Consider the following 15,225-nt stretch of genomic DNA (forward strand, 5'->3'; position numbering starts at 1 on the left):
TCTGGCGCTTGGCAGTGAAAGTTATTTCGATAAGCACGTCAAGGGAGTCATGTTCTCTGCCAATCGTTGCAGCACCTGCCGGGCCCTGATTTCTTTGCGTCAGACACGAGGAGAATCCGCTACCTTCCCCACCGAGTGATTAACAGGTATTCTCCCATTCGATCTGCGATGTGACTGACAGCCAATTCCGGAGTCATGATGCGTTGACGCGCGGGACTGCGGGCCGAAGGATAATCAATTTCCTGGGCGCGTATACGTACAGTACAAGCATATGGGCATAGAAATGTGCCTACTGGGCATGGCAGAAGATCACTTATTATTAATAATAGAGTCTGAGCCCACCTGGCGCCGGCTAGATCCGGCCATGCCCATGACGCCGAATCGATAAGTTGGTCGGTGGAGAATGCGCTCTTATCGCATTCCTGCGGGTCGCCTGAGAGCAAGAATGAATGCACGACCTGCCGCTTCGTTCACTCACGGCGCTTGCTGCTGTGAATTCTTTTCTTTCTTCTGGTAGTCATCTGCAGTAGATGGGCTTTCTGTCTGCTGAGGGGTTTCATTTTTCTTCCTCCTTCCCCTTTCTCGTTGTTCTATTTCCTCTTCTTTCCCTGCCTTTCCATCTTGTTCTCATGACTTCTCGGTGCTGTCTCTCCTGATGCTGCTCCCCGTCCGCAGTCTGTATAGTCGGGGGCGTTGCTGGATTCTCCTCGTCGCTCCGTTCCTCAGCTTGGTGGTCCTGCACCTCCTGCTGAGATCCTACACTCGCGTCAATTCGACCCTGTTGAAAGACTTTCTGCCGGACGATTCCTCCACGGACAATGGCACTGCTGGCCATGGCTGTCGCCCGCTCCCCGGCATGGAAGATGTGCTGGTCGTTCTAAAGACTGGAGTCACCGAGGCGCTGGACAAGGTCCCCGTGCATCTGCAAACTACTCTCCGATGCGTGCCACACTATGTCGTCATCTCCGACTTTGAAGAGAAAGTCTCGGGCGTCTGGACCCGGGACGTGTTGCGCAATGTCACCCACGACGTCAAGCAGACCGTTCCGGAATTCGACATTTACAACCGGGTGCAAAAATCTGGACGGGGAGGGCTGAGTCAAGCAGATTTTGGAGACGACTACAACGGGCCGTTTGGGAGGATCAACAACCCGGGTTGGAGGCTCGACAAGTGGAAGTTCCTGCCCATGATCGACGTCGCTCTGGCGGTCCATCCCACCGCGAAATGGTACGTCTTCATGGAGGCAGATACGTACCTGATGTGGCCCAACTTGATCGCGTGGCTCTCGCAGTTGGACGCCAGTCGACCTCTGTACCTCGGCTGCCAGATGCAGATAGGTGAAGTTATCTTTGGGCATGGAGGGTCTGGTTTCGTCATCTCCAACCCTGCGATGCGGAAGGTGTCCAAGTACCGTGCCAGTCATATGAAAGAGCTGGACCAGTTGACGGCATCTCAATGGGCTGGCGATTGCGTGCTGGGCAAAGTGCTAGCTGATGTTGGCGTGCCGCTGACCTGGTCGTGGCCCATGCTGCAGGGTTCGCGGCCGTGGGATCTGGACCACTTCGGCGAGGGGTATAACAAGAAGACATGGTGCCATCCGGTCATTTCCTACCACCATATGACTCCAGCAGATATCGAGGAACTGTGGCGATTCGATCAAGAGTGGTTTCAAATGGTATATACCACCACTCCCGACGAACCTGGGTTTCAGCATACTAATGCATTTCTTCTTTTCCTCTAGGACAAACCGAAGACCAAAATCCTCCTTCACAACGACGTCTTCCGCGAGCTGATCTTACCCAATATTCTCACCCCGCGTGCTGACTGGGACAACCTATCGGAGGATCCAGCAACAGCGACTGTCGAGGGCGGCAGTGACAGCAACAGTAACCACCTAAGTTCATTCGACGATTGCGAGAAGCAATGCCACAACGACGCAAAATGCCTGCAATATGCTTTCCATTCGGACGGGAGATGCTTGACCTCGAAGGTCGTCAAGAGGGGCGTGCGTGTGAGCAAGAACGCTTCGTCTTCGACTTCGACCGTGCGATCAGGCTGGATGACGGATCGGATCTTGCCCCTGGCAGAGAAACTCGATGCTGCATGCTCCAAGCCAGACTGGGTGTTTCCATGAAATAATACCTATTGCGTCGTCGCTTCGACTGTCGCACTCTTCTTCTAAGTCTGTACGGAACAAGAAACGTCCAGTGTACAGGGAGAGAAGGAAAGGGATATACATACTCTTCCTCCTTTTCTTTCTTTCTTTCTTCCTTTTCTTTATTATTTCAATTATGTACGGCGTTACGGAGTTTGTTGTTTGTTGTATGGTGTATGGGTATGCATGTTCACAGGATCTGGTTCTGAATTTCCTTTTTTTTTCTTTTTTTTTTTCACACGACGATCAATAGATCGATTGCATTCAGCTTAAGCATCCCATAGCATGGCATATCAAGCATAGCATAGCATCACTCACGAGTGAACGAAATGAAATGATATGATATGAAATAAAGTCCTGTACGGTATAGTATAAATCCAAGTTCTGTCTGTCCGTCTGTCTGCCCGTCGGTGTATATCTATTCTGACTGATATCAATGTAATTGACTCGTATTGTTAAAAAAAAACAAACGAAACAAATTCTCTGACTTATGTTCATGCACATACCTGCGTGATAATGACGATGAAAATGATCTACCTCAAAAGTAGTCAAGGAAAGAATATAAAACAAATATAAATAAGCTGCACGTACTGTAGGTAGGTAACTGTAATCCTAGGTTTACGTAAACAGGTTGCTTTCTTCGATTTCATTTGAAGGAACGACGGACAAAAATTAAAAAAAAAAGTATACCTTACCTACCTACCTACCTAATCGTTAATTTACATATAATATGAGGATAGGATGCAGTTTTCGAATCCATGATCCATGATGATTTAATGAATGATGGACAAGACGATATCTGATGCAAATACTATTTATTTCTTTTTTTTTTTCGCTCGTGTACAATGGACAAAGAACGACTACTCCAAGCTGGAAGCCTAAAGAACGATCAATTAATTAATTCATTAATTAACTAATTAATCAATTAATTAAGAGGCACGAAGCACGATCCAACAATTGTTAACGTAATGTACATATACTGTACAGCACACATACAGTACATACATGACATGAACGAGAGATACTGTACTGTACTGTACCGGTTTCATCTTGTCTGGTCGTCTTGATTATATACCATTATGATTGCCATTATCGCCATTATCGTCTTCCACACGTGTCGACATTACCGTCCATGTCGTGATTTACAGGAAGTAGGCCACAGCAGCAGCCATGGCGGCAACACCGCCCATGTTGCTCACGACGTTGGAAGCAGCACCAGTGAAGACTGGCGGGGTGGCAGTGGCGCTGCGGCTGCCGCTAGGAACGGTCGAGTTGGACGAACCAGTCGCCGAAGGAGAAGTCGCCGGGGTGCTCGCGGGGACGGACGACGACGAGGCGGCAGGGGTCGAAGAAGCGGCCGGAGTCGAGCCAGTCGCCGACGCAGAGGTCGAAGAAGTAGAGCTATCCCCAGCCGCGGTGGTAGTGATGCTGCCAGAGCCCGCTGCGGCGGTGGTCGTGGTCGAACCACTGCCCACAGGCGGCGGCACAGAGATGGGGTGGCCAGCAGCAGAGCACTCCGAGACGACGACAGAGGAGACGACTATCACAGAATGAGCATGACATGACACGAAATGAAGAGAGGAGAGGGTGAGGGAACTCACCAGACTGGTCGGCCTCAGAGCAAGCCTTTTGCACGCAAGGAGTGACCTCGCTGACGAGACCCGGCTTCTGGCAGTGGCAAGCAAAGTCGGTCAGGCCAGAGCATCCGTCGCTCTCGATAGCAGTCACGAGACAGTTGAGCTGATCATTGCTTGTTAGAAGCAACATTCTGAATATATAATTGACGATGATCTCTTACCGAGCACGAAGGGAGGTTAGGGAATTGGGCGTTGGCAAGGCCCGCCGCAACGAGGGCAATGAGAGCGTGAGAGAACTGCATCTTGATCGCTTATGTTTGGAGAGAGAAAGCTGGAGATGGATGATGCGCGTATGAAGATGCTCTTTGCTCCTTGGGCAAGTCTGCAGAATCGACCAGATAAACGAGTGATGGCTGTCGAATGAAGAAAAAAGTCGGCCGGAGAGTTGCAGAGACCCCTTTATAAGTCTCAGACGGACCCCGGGGGGTATACTCGATCTCCTTTTAGCAGACCTTCCGGAACCATCACCCAGGCCGCTACTCCGTACGTAGGTAACAAAGCATGACCGGGTCGGTTCGTCCCTGGAAGATCATTGGATATGTTCAAGCCAGGGTCGAAATCCAGGATCCAATTGAGCGGATGATCGATTAGTGTCACATGCACTACGGCTCTGCCCCGGGGATCCGCATGAATATACTCCGTACAACCGCGCGTGGAGATTGCAACGCGGCGCTCAGGGAGCCAACTTGATGACAAACCACACCCCACAAGCCTTCCAGAAGCAATTAGTAATAGAATAATAGTTAAAAGATGCTACAGACCTGATTGAGAGTGCATATTGCGAACTGCCATCCACAGCAGGCTTTTCAGATCTCGGAGTAAAACGGCAAAGATGCGGTGGCAGGGTTCGACAGGCGCAACAGCAATTATTGGACGTGGAGAGAGGGGTCGCCGCACCATGCAGGCCGAATGCTGGAGGAGGCACCTCATTAGATCCATTAGGGCTTGGCTGATCCGGGGTAATTAGCGCTCAGGCTCAGCCTTGGATGAGACTAGCTTTCGGCCGGTGCGACGCTAATCCCACGCAGCAGGTCACACTCAATAATGCAATACTGCTGCGCGCGCGAAGACGACTTCGAAACTAGCCAGATCCTGCAATTTGCCAAGCTCGACAGCCTTCAGCTCAAAGTTTGTCTGCTTTCCTATTATTATGTGCACTCGTGTGTGTCAAGAATTATTGCATACGGACTCGTGCAGCGGACTGCAAGCCACTGCGGTTGACCCACTTTAATGCATCCAATCGCGGCTGCGGGGAGCTACTCCGTACATGTACCGAGGTGGCAGAGGTTGGCAGAGGTTGTACAGAGGACTCCGTATACACGGTTGCAACATCGCAATTTCCTGTCAGATTGGCTAGTCGAGCCATTTTTCGAAGCCGGTTGATAGACGGTCCCAAAAAGAGCGCGATCAAAGTTTGTACCTGCATTGAGTAACCCATCTGTGAATATAATCAGTTATACTCACACAAAGACCGTAGGACGTGTGAGTCGTGACAGTTCTGGGTGTTTCTGGTGGGTTGGAAATTTGCGAAAAACAGCAGATTTTCCCTCCATCGAAGAGATCAGATGAGTTGCGGAGTCTCTGTCTGATAGGGCATGGAGTCCGTACGGAAGCCTAATCCTTAGCCTCTGAAGCTTTTTTTCTTCTAAGAAAAAAAATCGTCCAGCGGAGATTCGACTCAGGTGGGTATAGTGCCGAGTCTAGTCGCAAAGGACCCAGGTTGAAGATTTGAATAATTGCAGCTCCTGGTGCTGCCGTTGCCGCAAAAGTTAGACAATAGCAACGGCGAGGAGAAAACCAGACAGAGATTCCGTGGAGTAATGCCAGCAAGGTAGCAGTGTCTTCAAACCGTCCAAAAATTGGGTAATAATGTCCCATGATGCCTCTTTCTTTGCATAGAAAGATCTAGCAGAACGGTAAATACCGCTTCTCTCGATTCTCGATTCTCGCCTCCATATTCCTGCAGAGAAATGGCTAGTTAAGGGGCTGAATATGTCCTCGCCGATTGGACTATCAAGGATTCGTGGCTGGCTTCCGGGTAATAAGATGAGAGATTGGCGATAGGCCAGGTGTTGGTCGTTATGCACCGATGTCACGCTCTCCAGGGGCTATTTTCCTTAGGACTTTAGCCCGCCCCGCACTGCCATTTCAACAATCCGGGGAGGCTAGCTCCTGTAAAGTGGCAAAGGATCGATTTCAGCCTGTGTCTATGGTATTCTAGACGCTCGAGGGAAAGGAGACCTATAGCCTAACGTATCTGTTCTTTCCATAATTTTGCTGTCGTGGCTCACGGGTCATTCCTTGTGGACAATCGGAGTCTATCACATGCGCTCCTGTGTGTGGCGCCGTGGACTCAAAAGAGTAAATGAACCTCGGTTTCTAGGACGATGCTGTTTTCCAATCGACATTTCTATTTTCGGGTCGTATCCTTGGTTGGAGCCACACGAACTGTCGGAATCGCCGTGTCGTTGGAATGCAGCCAGTTCCCAGAAAAACTCTCGCCGTGCGATGGAGGGAAAAGGAGAAGGGGAGCGGAAGTGGCAGTTGGAAGTCTGACTCGTGATGTCGTTGCTGACATGCATCTTGTAGAAAAAAACTAGCAGAAAGGAAGGAGGATGAAATCTGGGATGAGCTGAGGTTGAAATAGAAGATATGGCCACTCCTAATTTGGATATACACGTGCTATCATCAATCTCGTCATCCATCTGGGGAGTGATGTTATCGCCCTAACCTTGTCAGTGCAACTAGGTACTCGCGGATCATCAGAAATATATTGTTATCTTTCTTGACTTTACTCCGTACTCGTGCGCGCTATCAGCCTTATCATGCCGTATTTTAACTGAACTTGAATGATCAACACAACTAGGAAGTAATAGCGCTGATCTGGAGTCCGAGCTCCACTGATTTACTGAATTACAGCAATCTTATCGCTAGATCCGCGACCATAGAGCACCAAATCCTTCAGGCTAGCAAAAGGAACTAGTTATCTTTCTTTCACAAAGCTGATCAGACTGAATGTTTTATATGACTGAGAAATGATCAAAATAGCAAAGCAGGCTGCCGTTGCACAACATGCATACATTACGCACATAATTATACATTCAACGTCCGCACAACCACAACCCAGGGGTCAGCTATAACCGCATATCATTCTATAAATGAATGTCACCACACAATCCATGGGTATGCCCATAATGTACAAAGCCCAAACGCCGAATAACGCCATCCTGTGTCATCGAAATTCACATATCCCACCCTCGGCAGGCCACCATGTCATTGGCCTAGCATAAGATGCTTGAACAGAGTAATTAGTTGATTCTGCCGTTGTCGCTTATACGCAGCTTTCGTCTGTATCGGTGTTCATATCTCGTCACGACATAAGCTCGTCAACATAAGCCCGCGGTTTCGTGACACCGTTCTGATCTCGGAGAAGCACAGCCAAGACTTCAATGGGAGGGTTCAGGTTGAGCATATGAGCACGTCTCCACCGCTTTAGTCTTGAAATTCCGATGCAAGGCTGTTCGTCAAGGATGTCAGTATCACTCTCCCACAGATCACAGGCTTCTAAGGAGTGGTATGGTGGGAGAAGGGAGGGTAGGGCAAAGGGTCAACGCACCCCGTATTGGCTGGAGAGGTCGAAGTGTCGCAGTATCTTTTCATTCAGGTCAAGATTCTCCTGATGGACTGTTGTCCGAATTAGCTTCAGATTTGATGAGATTGCGACTGAGTTAACTAACCACCAGGTGCCTTCCTCTTCTGCTCTTCCGCTCTCCAGTACTTTTGCAGATCGGCATCAGTAATCTGCAATGCTCTTTTGTCTTCTTCGGTCAGAGGCTGCTCGAGTTCTGACTTTGCTTGCTCTCTCACGACAACCTCAGCGATGTGCGGTTGGGAAGTTTCTGACGGCGGGGCTACTGAGGTCTGAGCATCCACCGAAGTGTCAGGCGAGGTCTCCGAAACAGATTTATCAATGACATAGTCCACATCCTTGGCTTTCTTTGCGGAAACCGGCGTCGCTGAAGGCTTGGTGACTCTGGATTTCGATCCAAAGGAGAGCGTTGATTGATGGGTTCGAGCGGTGGCACTCTGGCCCGTTCGGCGACGCGGCGGCATGGCTGGAGAAGTCGAAAAGAAGGGAAGTGAGCAATAGCTATAATAGAAGACAGGAATCTCTGCGTTTTCGCTCTGATATCTGAAGAGGAGAGAGCTGGGTGCGGACAGATGGTGGGTTGCCAAATGGTGGAGAGGCCGAGATGGCACTCGTTGCACATGGCAACCGGAGCTCCCACGGAAGCTGCAGGCTTGGCACAAACGCGCGGAAGTCGCGTCCAGCCGCGAGATTAATAATACTACCTTATCAGGCAAGTGCGACCATCTGAACTGACTGGCCCAGACATTCAAAACTAGGCAAGCACGGCACTTGTATTCCATTGCTTTCTCAATTTACAGAAACAGTTACGATTCTTCACTGGCCCGGTTCAACTAATGCTTCGACATAGGGTGCCCCGCTGCCTTCAATGCATTTGACACCACCTCCACCATCTCCAGCACTTTCTCCTCCTCGAGCCGCTTACCCACCAATTGCAATGACACAGGTGCCCCATCATAGAACTCGGGATCGTACTCGCTTTGGATCACCTTATCTAGCTCGCTGAGAGGCTGCCATTCTGCTCCGCGTTTAACATCGATTGATTGCGACGCATATGTCACCGGGAACGTGCATGCTGAATAGTCTGATCTGATGTCAGCCCATGCTCAGAAAGACATTCAGGTGAATTTCACGGAGTCCTACCGAGCAAGTTCCAGACCACGGTGTAAGAGATATACAGCCCTCTCTCTGCAAATCCGAGTCGATTCGCTGCCAGGGGCGCGACTGGGCTGATTATACCGTCCATCACTAGCTCTCCGTTCTTCTGCGTAGCCGTCCACCGATCGAGATAATCTCTCTGAAGCTGATTCCTATTTATAATCATCTGTCGCAGCTTTGCTGGATTGAATTTGGTTGGATCTCCCCCGAATTGACGCTCGATGGCCTTGAAGACTGGCTCGTCGTACTCCGTGAGCTGTGGAATAATGGCATCACTACCCAGTTCCGCGAAAGCCTCCGTTGCCGCATCAACTATTGCAGGATGGTCGACTGGAGCCCTATATGTGAAAGAAAACCAATGAATCTCGCAATTTTAGAACGGGAATATCAGTCATCACTTACCAATCAAACACTTCGTGGCCCGCGTCCGTCAGAACCTTCCTCACAATTTCCAATGCACGTTCAACAGGAGGATGAGGGGTCACCCTCCCATCATGGCGGAGAAGACCCAGTTTGAGTTTTCTACCTGGCGGCTGGATCACATTCCTTCTCCACGGGATCGGTACGATCTTCGGATCGAGATTCCAGGGCGCTGCTTGTTCCGAGCAGACGGCCTCGCAGAATAATCTCACCGACTGCAGAGATCTCGACATGGGCCCGCAGACAGAATATATAAAGTCCTGACCGGGGATACCTGGCTGGCCTCCCGCAGTGGAAAAGCGCCCGAAGGACGGTTTCAGACCGTAGAGATGACAGAATGCGCTGGGAATGCGAATACTTCCACCAATATCCGTTCCTACTCCGAGGGGGGAAGCCTTGATTGCAATGAGCGCGCCTTCTCCACCTGAGGAGCCTCCGGGGCTGAGGCCTTTGTGAATTGGGTTTCTGGTCTCTCCCCAGATGTTATTATTCGTTTCATTCATCATCATGGCGGTCGGAACATTTGTCTTGACGTAGAAAACTGCTCCCAGATCCCGTAACATGGTCACCAGGAGGGCATCTTTCTCTGTCGGCTCGTTCGCATACACTGCCAGTCCAATGGATGCCGGGTGCGGAGCGGTGATGAAGTTATCCTTGAGAGATAAGGGCAAACCATGGAGCGGACCAACCACGGTTCCATTCTTCTCGAGATAATCATCCAGATATTTGGCCCTCTCTAGTCCTTCGGCAAAGAGCACCTCGGTAACACAATTCGTCTTGGAAAGTGGAAATATTAGCGATGTCGTTTCTGTTTAATCCATCTGCTTCTTACCAATTTCTGTGCAACAGCTGCTGCTTTGCAAAAGGCCTTCGTTGCAGCCACCGAGGTCAGTTTTCTATCTTTGATTCTTTGAAGAATTTCCACCGCATCCAAATCGAGGATTTCGAGTTCTTCTTTCGTGAAGAGGCCTGATTCCTTTGGGTAGGATCTCAGATCCTTTGGCAGGTTTTCTTCGTTTATTTCAGGGAGGGCATAAGCAGTCGTCAACAAATCGTCACGGCGCTTGCGTGCAATGGCTGAGATTTCCTTATATTTGGGAGTCATCTTGTGGTTATTGGTCTGTTAATACTTATACAGTACATATATTGTCTCGGTGAGAGTGGTGGTAAGATGAGATCAACGCCTCTCCACATTCCACTTGCAAGGACTCCTACAATGACCACGGGCAGGCTTATATCGTCCTCCATCAATGGATGATGGACGGAAATTGTCCGATTCTGTGGAGAAGCCACTCCTCCTGGGTATTATCTTATCTACACTTCAACCCCACTCTCCATGAGGGGTTGGTTAATCGATTACCTTCCTAGGCAGTCGATACCGATTCTCTGCCGAGCTAACTACCTAGGCATAGTTGAACGAACCTGATGAACCGTTGATTGGGCCAAACAGAAATACCTGAATGTGGAAGCTATCTAGTTAGGAAGGCCAAGAATTAATGCACCGGCCCCGGTTACGATAGTGTTCGTATTCGGCGTTTCCATCGTAGTCTAAGATGTTTTTTCTATATTGGGTACCTAGGTGCTGATTAGAAGTTATGATTTCATATAACTACAACTGAATTGATTAAAAACCAGCGACAGTCTCCTAAAAATAAATAAATGAAAAAAAAAAACTTTCTTGCTTGACATGGAGGTCATAAATGATTGCGGTCCAAACCAGACCAACTTTCTCTTTATTAATACTAGAAACCAGAGAGAATCGAATAACTGGCTCTGGTGAAGCCTTCGCTTTGTCGTTCAAGTTAGTTTATTACACAACTACCGCGCAGATCGCTGATAGGGAGGCGTGTGGACTACCTAGGTCGGCAATATGAATCCTTGCCAGCCAGCTGTACAGGCAGATAAGAGGCAAGTCATTAAGAACAGTATTGTAATCAACACTCGCTCAAGTTCCACAAAGATTGGTGTTATTTCATGGAACTACAGATAAATTAGAGTAGCGTTTGGCGACTTCTCTCGGAATATATATGATACATGGATTGCAATGGTGGGAGGTGCAATAGTACTTTTATATAAAATAAATTCTTGCCGTCAGAGGCTCTGGCATGGGCTGATGCATCTTTATAAACAACAACCCCGCCGGTGTAATTTTGGAGCCACTTTGAAGCTGTTTCTTTCGCTACATACATCTAAAGATACAATCATCAAAGAAACGAGTATTGGCTCTTTCAATGGATTACGTAGTGCTCGATGTATACCATGCACCATATTTATGTGACAATGATACTACCAAGTCCCAGTGCAAGTCAGCTCTTTTTCAAAATGTTATCTTCATCTTCTCTTTTTACCTTCCACTATCTTTAAATCTTTTGGTCTTGGAGGACTACTGTAGTTTCCTCGAATTCCACGGCATATACTTCGCTTTTATTTCTACAGACTCAAAATCGGATATTCCATATTATCATCATTATAGATCCCAAATGCGACGAAATATGCTACCCATTAGACAAGGAATTGGGAGAAGTCAACTTGCAGAATGTTGACACTTATTGAGCATTGACGATGTACTCCGTATAGTTGCTGCCCCACCGATCTTCCGTAGTTGCGGATCCACCTCCAAGTCATTTAGCTACTCCAGCTATGTAGCAGCATGACCTCACAGCTCCCGTGCCCATTCCGAGATTTTATTTCTAAATTTCTTCTTTGGACCCTCCAAAATGAACAATCGACCCGTTGAGCAGGCTCTGGCTACACTACTTCCCTCACACGCCAATGAACTCCCTCCGGAACTGCTCAGCTTGGCGCAATCTCTCGTCGCGCAATCCCGGAGCTACTCGGCCACCCTGAAGCCCGAGGAGGAGATTGCAAGGCCGTACGCTTGTGCAGAGATTGCCTGTAAACGGTCTGTCAGAAAGCAACTTCGTCTAAGAGACTGCTATTCTAATTGGATTGCTGACACGACTGGCATAGTCTGAAGCGGGCTCTCAATCTCCCTCCCCTCCTCGGCCACCCGCCCTGTCCGCCGCGTGTGTACAAGAAACTCTATGCGTTTCTCGAGAAATCGCTCTCGAGTAGTACCGTCTCTACCAGACATTCTGCGCCTGGCTCTGCTTCCGGTACCCCGACGCGGCCTTCCTCGACCACAACAACTCCTACAAAGGGCTCCGCACCCGTGCGCTCACCGTCAAAGACCGCAACGCCACGGACGCTTCAGAACACGCCTACCAAGTCGACACCACTCAAGAGGACGGCTCTCGATGGGCCAAACACTCCTTCCTCATTGTCCAAAAAGACGTCCGTCAAAAACACGGGCCTCAATGGCTCGGAATCGACGACGATCAAAGACGCTCCCGCGTGGGTGATGCCCTGCATCCGGACCGTTTGCAAGACGCTATCCACGCCCGCACCGCGCATGAGCCTGTGGTCGCGACCTCCCATCTCGAGAACGCTGCCTCCCCATATCTTCGCTGGTGTCTCGTCGATATTGCATTTTATTTCTGTCGTACCTTACAGTGCACTAGACAAAGAGGCTTCAGAATTCCTGGACCCTCTCCGGTCAGAGGCGGGCGAGGACAGTGAAGACTACAAGGATTTGGTCTACGCTTTGATTGTAGCCGTCTACTTCATCGTCCTGGCGAGACGGCGCAGTCCGAATCCCGCGTCGCAGAGGGCCACTTCTCCGTCCGCAACGGACGCGAAGAAGATGGACAAAAAGACCTTTTCAGAGATGCGTCAAACCGCCTTGTCGAGTCTAGGGCTATCACCGGCCGAGAAACGGCATGGAGAGGATGTGGACGCATGGATCGCTCTGATCATGAAGCAGGGATGGGCCAAGGGGCAAGAGTGGTTTGAGAACGTCCCGACGGCGGGGGAGAACGACGGCGACGACGACGAGATTTCCGACCACGCAGACGACTACGACGAAGACGCCGGTCCCGTCGGCTCAAAGCGGCGACGCAAGTCGAATCACACGCTGCTGTTAATGCAGTCCGATCCGTCCTCTCAAGAGGGTCTTCTCCTCCCGGGCCTAGGCACCATGATGCAAGACCGGGTGGATTGGCTGAGCGAGGAGCGACGAGAGGATTACCTCGAGTGGAAGACGGAGATACTAAAGCGGATCGAAGAGATGGAACGAGCTGGTCGTCAGACAGCAAAAGGGAGGAGAGAAAAGGTCGCTGGTTGAGCAGGAATTTCACTTTGTCCTTTTTTTTGAACTGTTCTTTTGAGCTTGTTATTTCTTTTTTCCCCCCGCCTTCAGGTCTCTGGTAGTATGTATACCAAAGACTCATCATGTATGATAGATACCCCAGTAAGAGAGAATCATATATAGAACAGTCCAGTCTCGTTGGAAGCCCCCTCCCAGAAAAGAAGATCGATTAAATCCATACCTTCTTACCTATCTAATGAGAGAACAGATTAAATCAGACTAGGCCTGATTCAACTTGGCATGAAAAATAGAAGACAAATTAAATGAAAGCAGGCAATCAGACAGACAAACAGGTAGACAGACAGACAGTCTATGTATGGAAGGAAGCAAGTATGTATGTATGTATGTCTGTATGTACCGTACGTTGTCATGCATGATCATACAGGCACCATAAACGAAGTATATGAAGTTCTATTCTATTCTCTTCTTTTCTTCATTCCTTTTGATTGGATTGGATTGGGTTGGTTGTTGTTAATACCATATACTCCTCGTCCGATGATGAGGGATGGTCTCACGCCCCTCGCGTTCCATCTCTTTGACCGTGTCATAGAGGAAGAAGTCGATCAGGATAGCGTTGACTCCGAAGTCGAGAGCAGGCTTGGAATCGACCAGGTCGGAGTCGGGAGATTCTTCTGTGGTCATGTCGTCATCTTCGTCGTCGTGGACCTGCTTCGCTGGCGTATCGCGCTTGCGCGATTCCGGATGGCAGCGTTCGATCTCTTGCCGGATGAGTTCGACACACCAGATACTGACTCCTCGGATCTCAATCTCCCATGTCGATCCGCTTTCGATGGGCTGCAGTCGTCGGATGTGGCTCTCTAGCGGTGGCGAGTAGAGCAAGCAGCCGAGTTGGTGGAGCATCTGGGGAATGCGGTAGTCTTTTTATACGTGGGAAATATATCAGTCGAATTGCAACAGTTCTAGCCGAGGGTAACAGAATACGTACCGGCAAACATGGTGATTTTGTCGATATCGTGAAATTTGCCGTAGCTTTGACCTTCAAAGCAGGCCCAGAGGTCGGCGACCAGGATCTGCGCCCGCTTGTAGAACCGGACTCTACGCCCGTCAAAGGACGCCTCGTCTCGGAAGCAGGGAAAGTTCTCTGCGAGCAGGTTCACCAGTGCCGCTGCCGACTGGTTGGCGTCATAAATGCAATTGATAAAGCTGCCGTCAAATTTCTACGTATCGTCCGGGTAAAAATGTTAGAACAGAACTATTGAATCCATGTCGACGCGTACGTCAGCCCACCTCGTCTAACACTCTGCCTGCTTCCCGCAGGCATTGCACTCGTTCCTCAAACAGAGGGATCTGCTCATCCGTGGCAGAGCGGAAGACATAGCGGAGCACATCTTCTGTGCATTCATCCTCGTTCAGCCAGAAGTTGGGGTTCGTGATAGGGATCTCTGCGAGTGTTAGCTTCAACCTCTTCTCCACGAGAATGAACCGGCACAAATTCTATAGCAGCCAGAACTCTAATTCAGGAAAGTCGAATAGACAGAACCAGAAGATTGAGAAATCCTACCTTCATCCAGCGCTCGCTGCAGCGCAGCGACCAGGCTCCAGTACCCGGTCCACCGCTTGCCGCGATATTCGACCGCAAATCGCTTTGATTCATCCGACACGTCAGACCAGAAGCTGAAGTTCAGCAGATCCATGGTGAAGATGAAATCCACAGTGCCCTCGTCCTTGGACTTGGGATGCAGCTCATGCTCCGACCACGTCTTCGTAGAGTACCCTTTCTCCCGCATCTGGCGCCAGATCTTCTCCGCCGCCTCTCTGGTGCTGGATGGGTCCAGCGCGACATCGACGGCATTGTCGAATATGTAGCGTGAACTCTCCAAGACTTTGGTTTCTGCAGGTGGTGCAACTGCAGGTCCACCACCTAATCCCATGGACTTGCGGAGCAGTTCCACCAGTTCTGGGTCCGCCTCGTCGTCCGACATTGCGGTCCTTCGCCTTTCTTTCCCTTCTACCTAGTCTGCAGGCAAGACATACAGGG

The 15,225-nt window shown here is 49.7% G+C and overlaps 5 protein-coding genes across 5 annotated transcripts; 2 read left to right on the forward strand and 3 right to left on the reverse strand.

Annotated features, from left to right (window-relative positions):
* Positions 1-655: 655 nt before the first annotated feature.
* On the forward strand, positions 656-2,134 carry T310_1884 (uncharacterized protein; the record flags this gene model as incomplete). Its single annotated transcript, XM_013475230.1, has 2 exons — positions 656-1,675; positions 1,742-2,134. 2 exons carry the CDS (start codon positions 656-658, stop codon positions 2,132-2,134), a joined length of 1,413 nt encoding a protein of 470 aa, XP_013330684.1.
* Positions 2,135-3,297: 1,163 nt separating this feature from the next.
* T310_1885 (uncharacterized protein) lies at positions 3,298-4,034 on the reverse strand (the record flags this gene model as incomplete). Its single annotated transcript, XM_013475231.1, has 3 exons — positions 3,298-3,695; positions 3,757-3,895; positions 3,954-4,034. 3 exons carry the CDS (start codon positions 4,032-4,034, stop codon positions 3,298-3,300), a joined length of 618 nt encoding a protein of 205 aa, XP_013330685.1.
* Positions 4,035-7,524: 3,490 nt separating this feature from the next.
* Positions 7,525-10,124, reverse strand: T310_1886 (Acetamidase; the record flags this gene model as incomplete). The annotated part of the gene is made up of 5 exons (XM_013475232.1): positions 7,525-8,225; positions 8,367-8,525; positions 8,585-8,937; positions 9,002-9,795; positions 9,852-10,124. The coding sequence occupies 5 exons, from the start codon at positions 10,122-10,124 to the stop codon at positions 7,525-7,527; spliced, it is 2,280 nt and encodes a 759-aa protein (XP_013330686.1).
* A 1,612-nt stretch (positions 10,125-11,736) lies between these two features.
* On the forward strand, positions 11,737-13,202 carry T310_1887 (uncharacterized protein; the record flags this gene model as incomplete). The annotated part of the gene is made up of 2 exons (XM_013475233.1): positions 11,737-11,921; positions 11,990-13,202. The coding sequence occupies 2 exons, from the start codon at positions 11,737-11,739 to the stop codon at positions 13,200-13,202; spliced, it is 1,398 nt and encodes a 465-aa protein (XP_013330687.1).
* Positions 13,203-13,697: 495 nt separating this feature from the next.
* T310_1888 (uncharacterized protein) lies at positions 13,698-15,169 on the reverse strand (the record flags this gene model as incomplete). Its single annotated transcript, XM_013475234.1, has 4 exons — positions 13,698-14,104; positions 14,173-14,404; positions 14,475-14,629; positions 14,749-15,169. 4 exons carry the CDS (start codon positions 15,167-15,169, stop codon positions 13,698-13,700), a joined length of 1,215 nt encoding a protein of 404 aa, XP_013330688.1.
* Positions 15,170-15,225: the final 56 nt, after the last annotated feature.

This window comes from Rasamsonia emersonii, assembly GCF_000968595.1.
Source record: "Rasamsonia emersonii CBS 393.64 chromosome Unknown ctg1118621760005, whole genome shotgun sequence".
NCBI lineage: Eukaryota > Fungi > Ascomycota > Eurotiomycetes > Eurotiales > Trichocomaceae > Rasamsonia > Rasamsonia emersonii.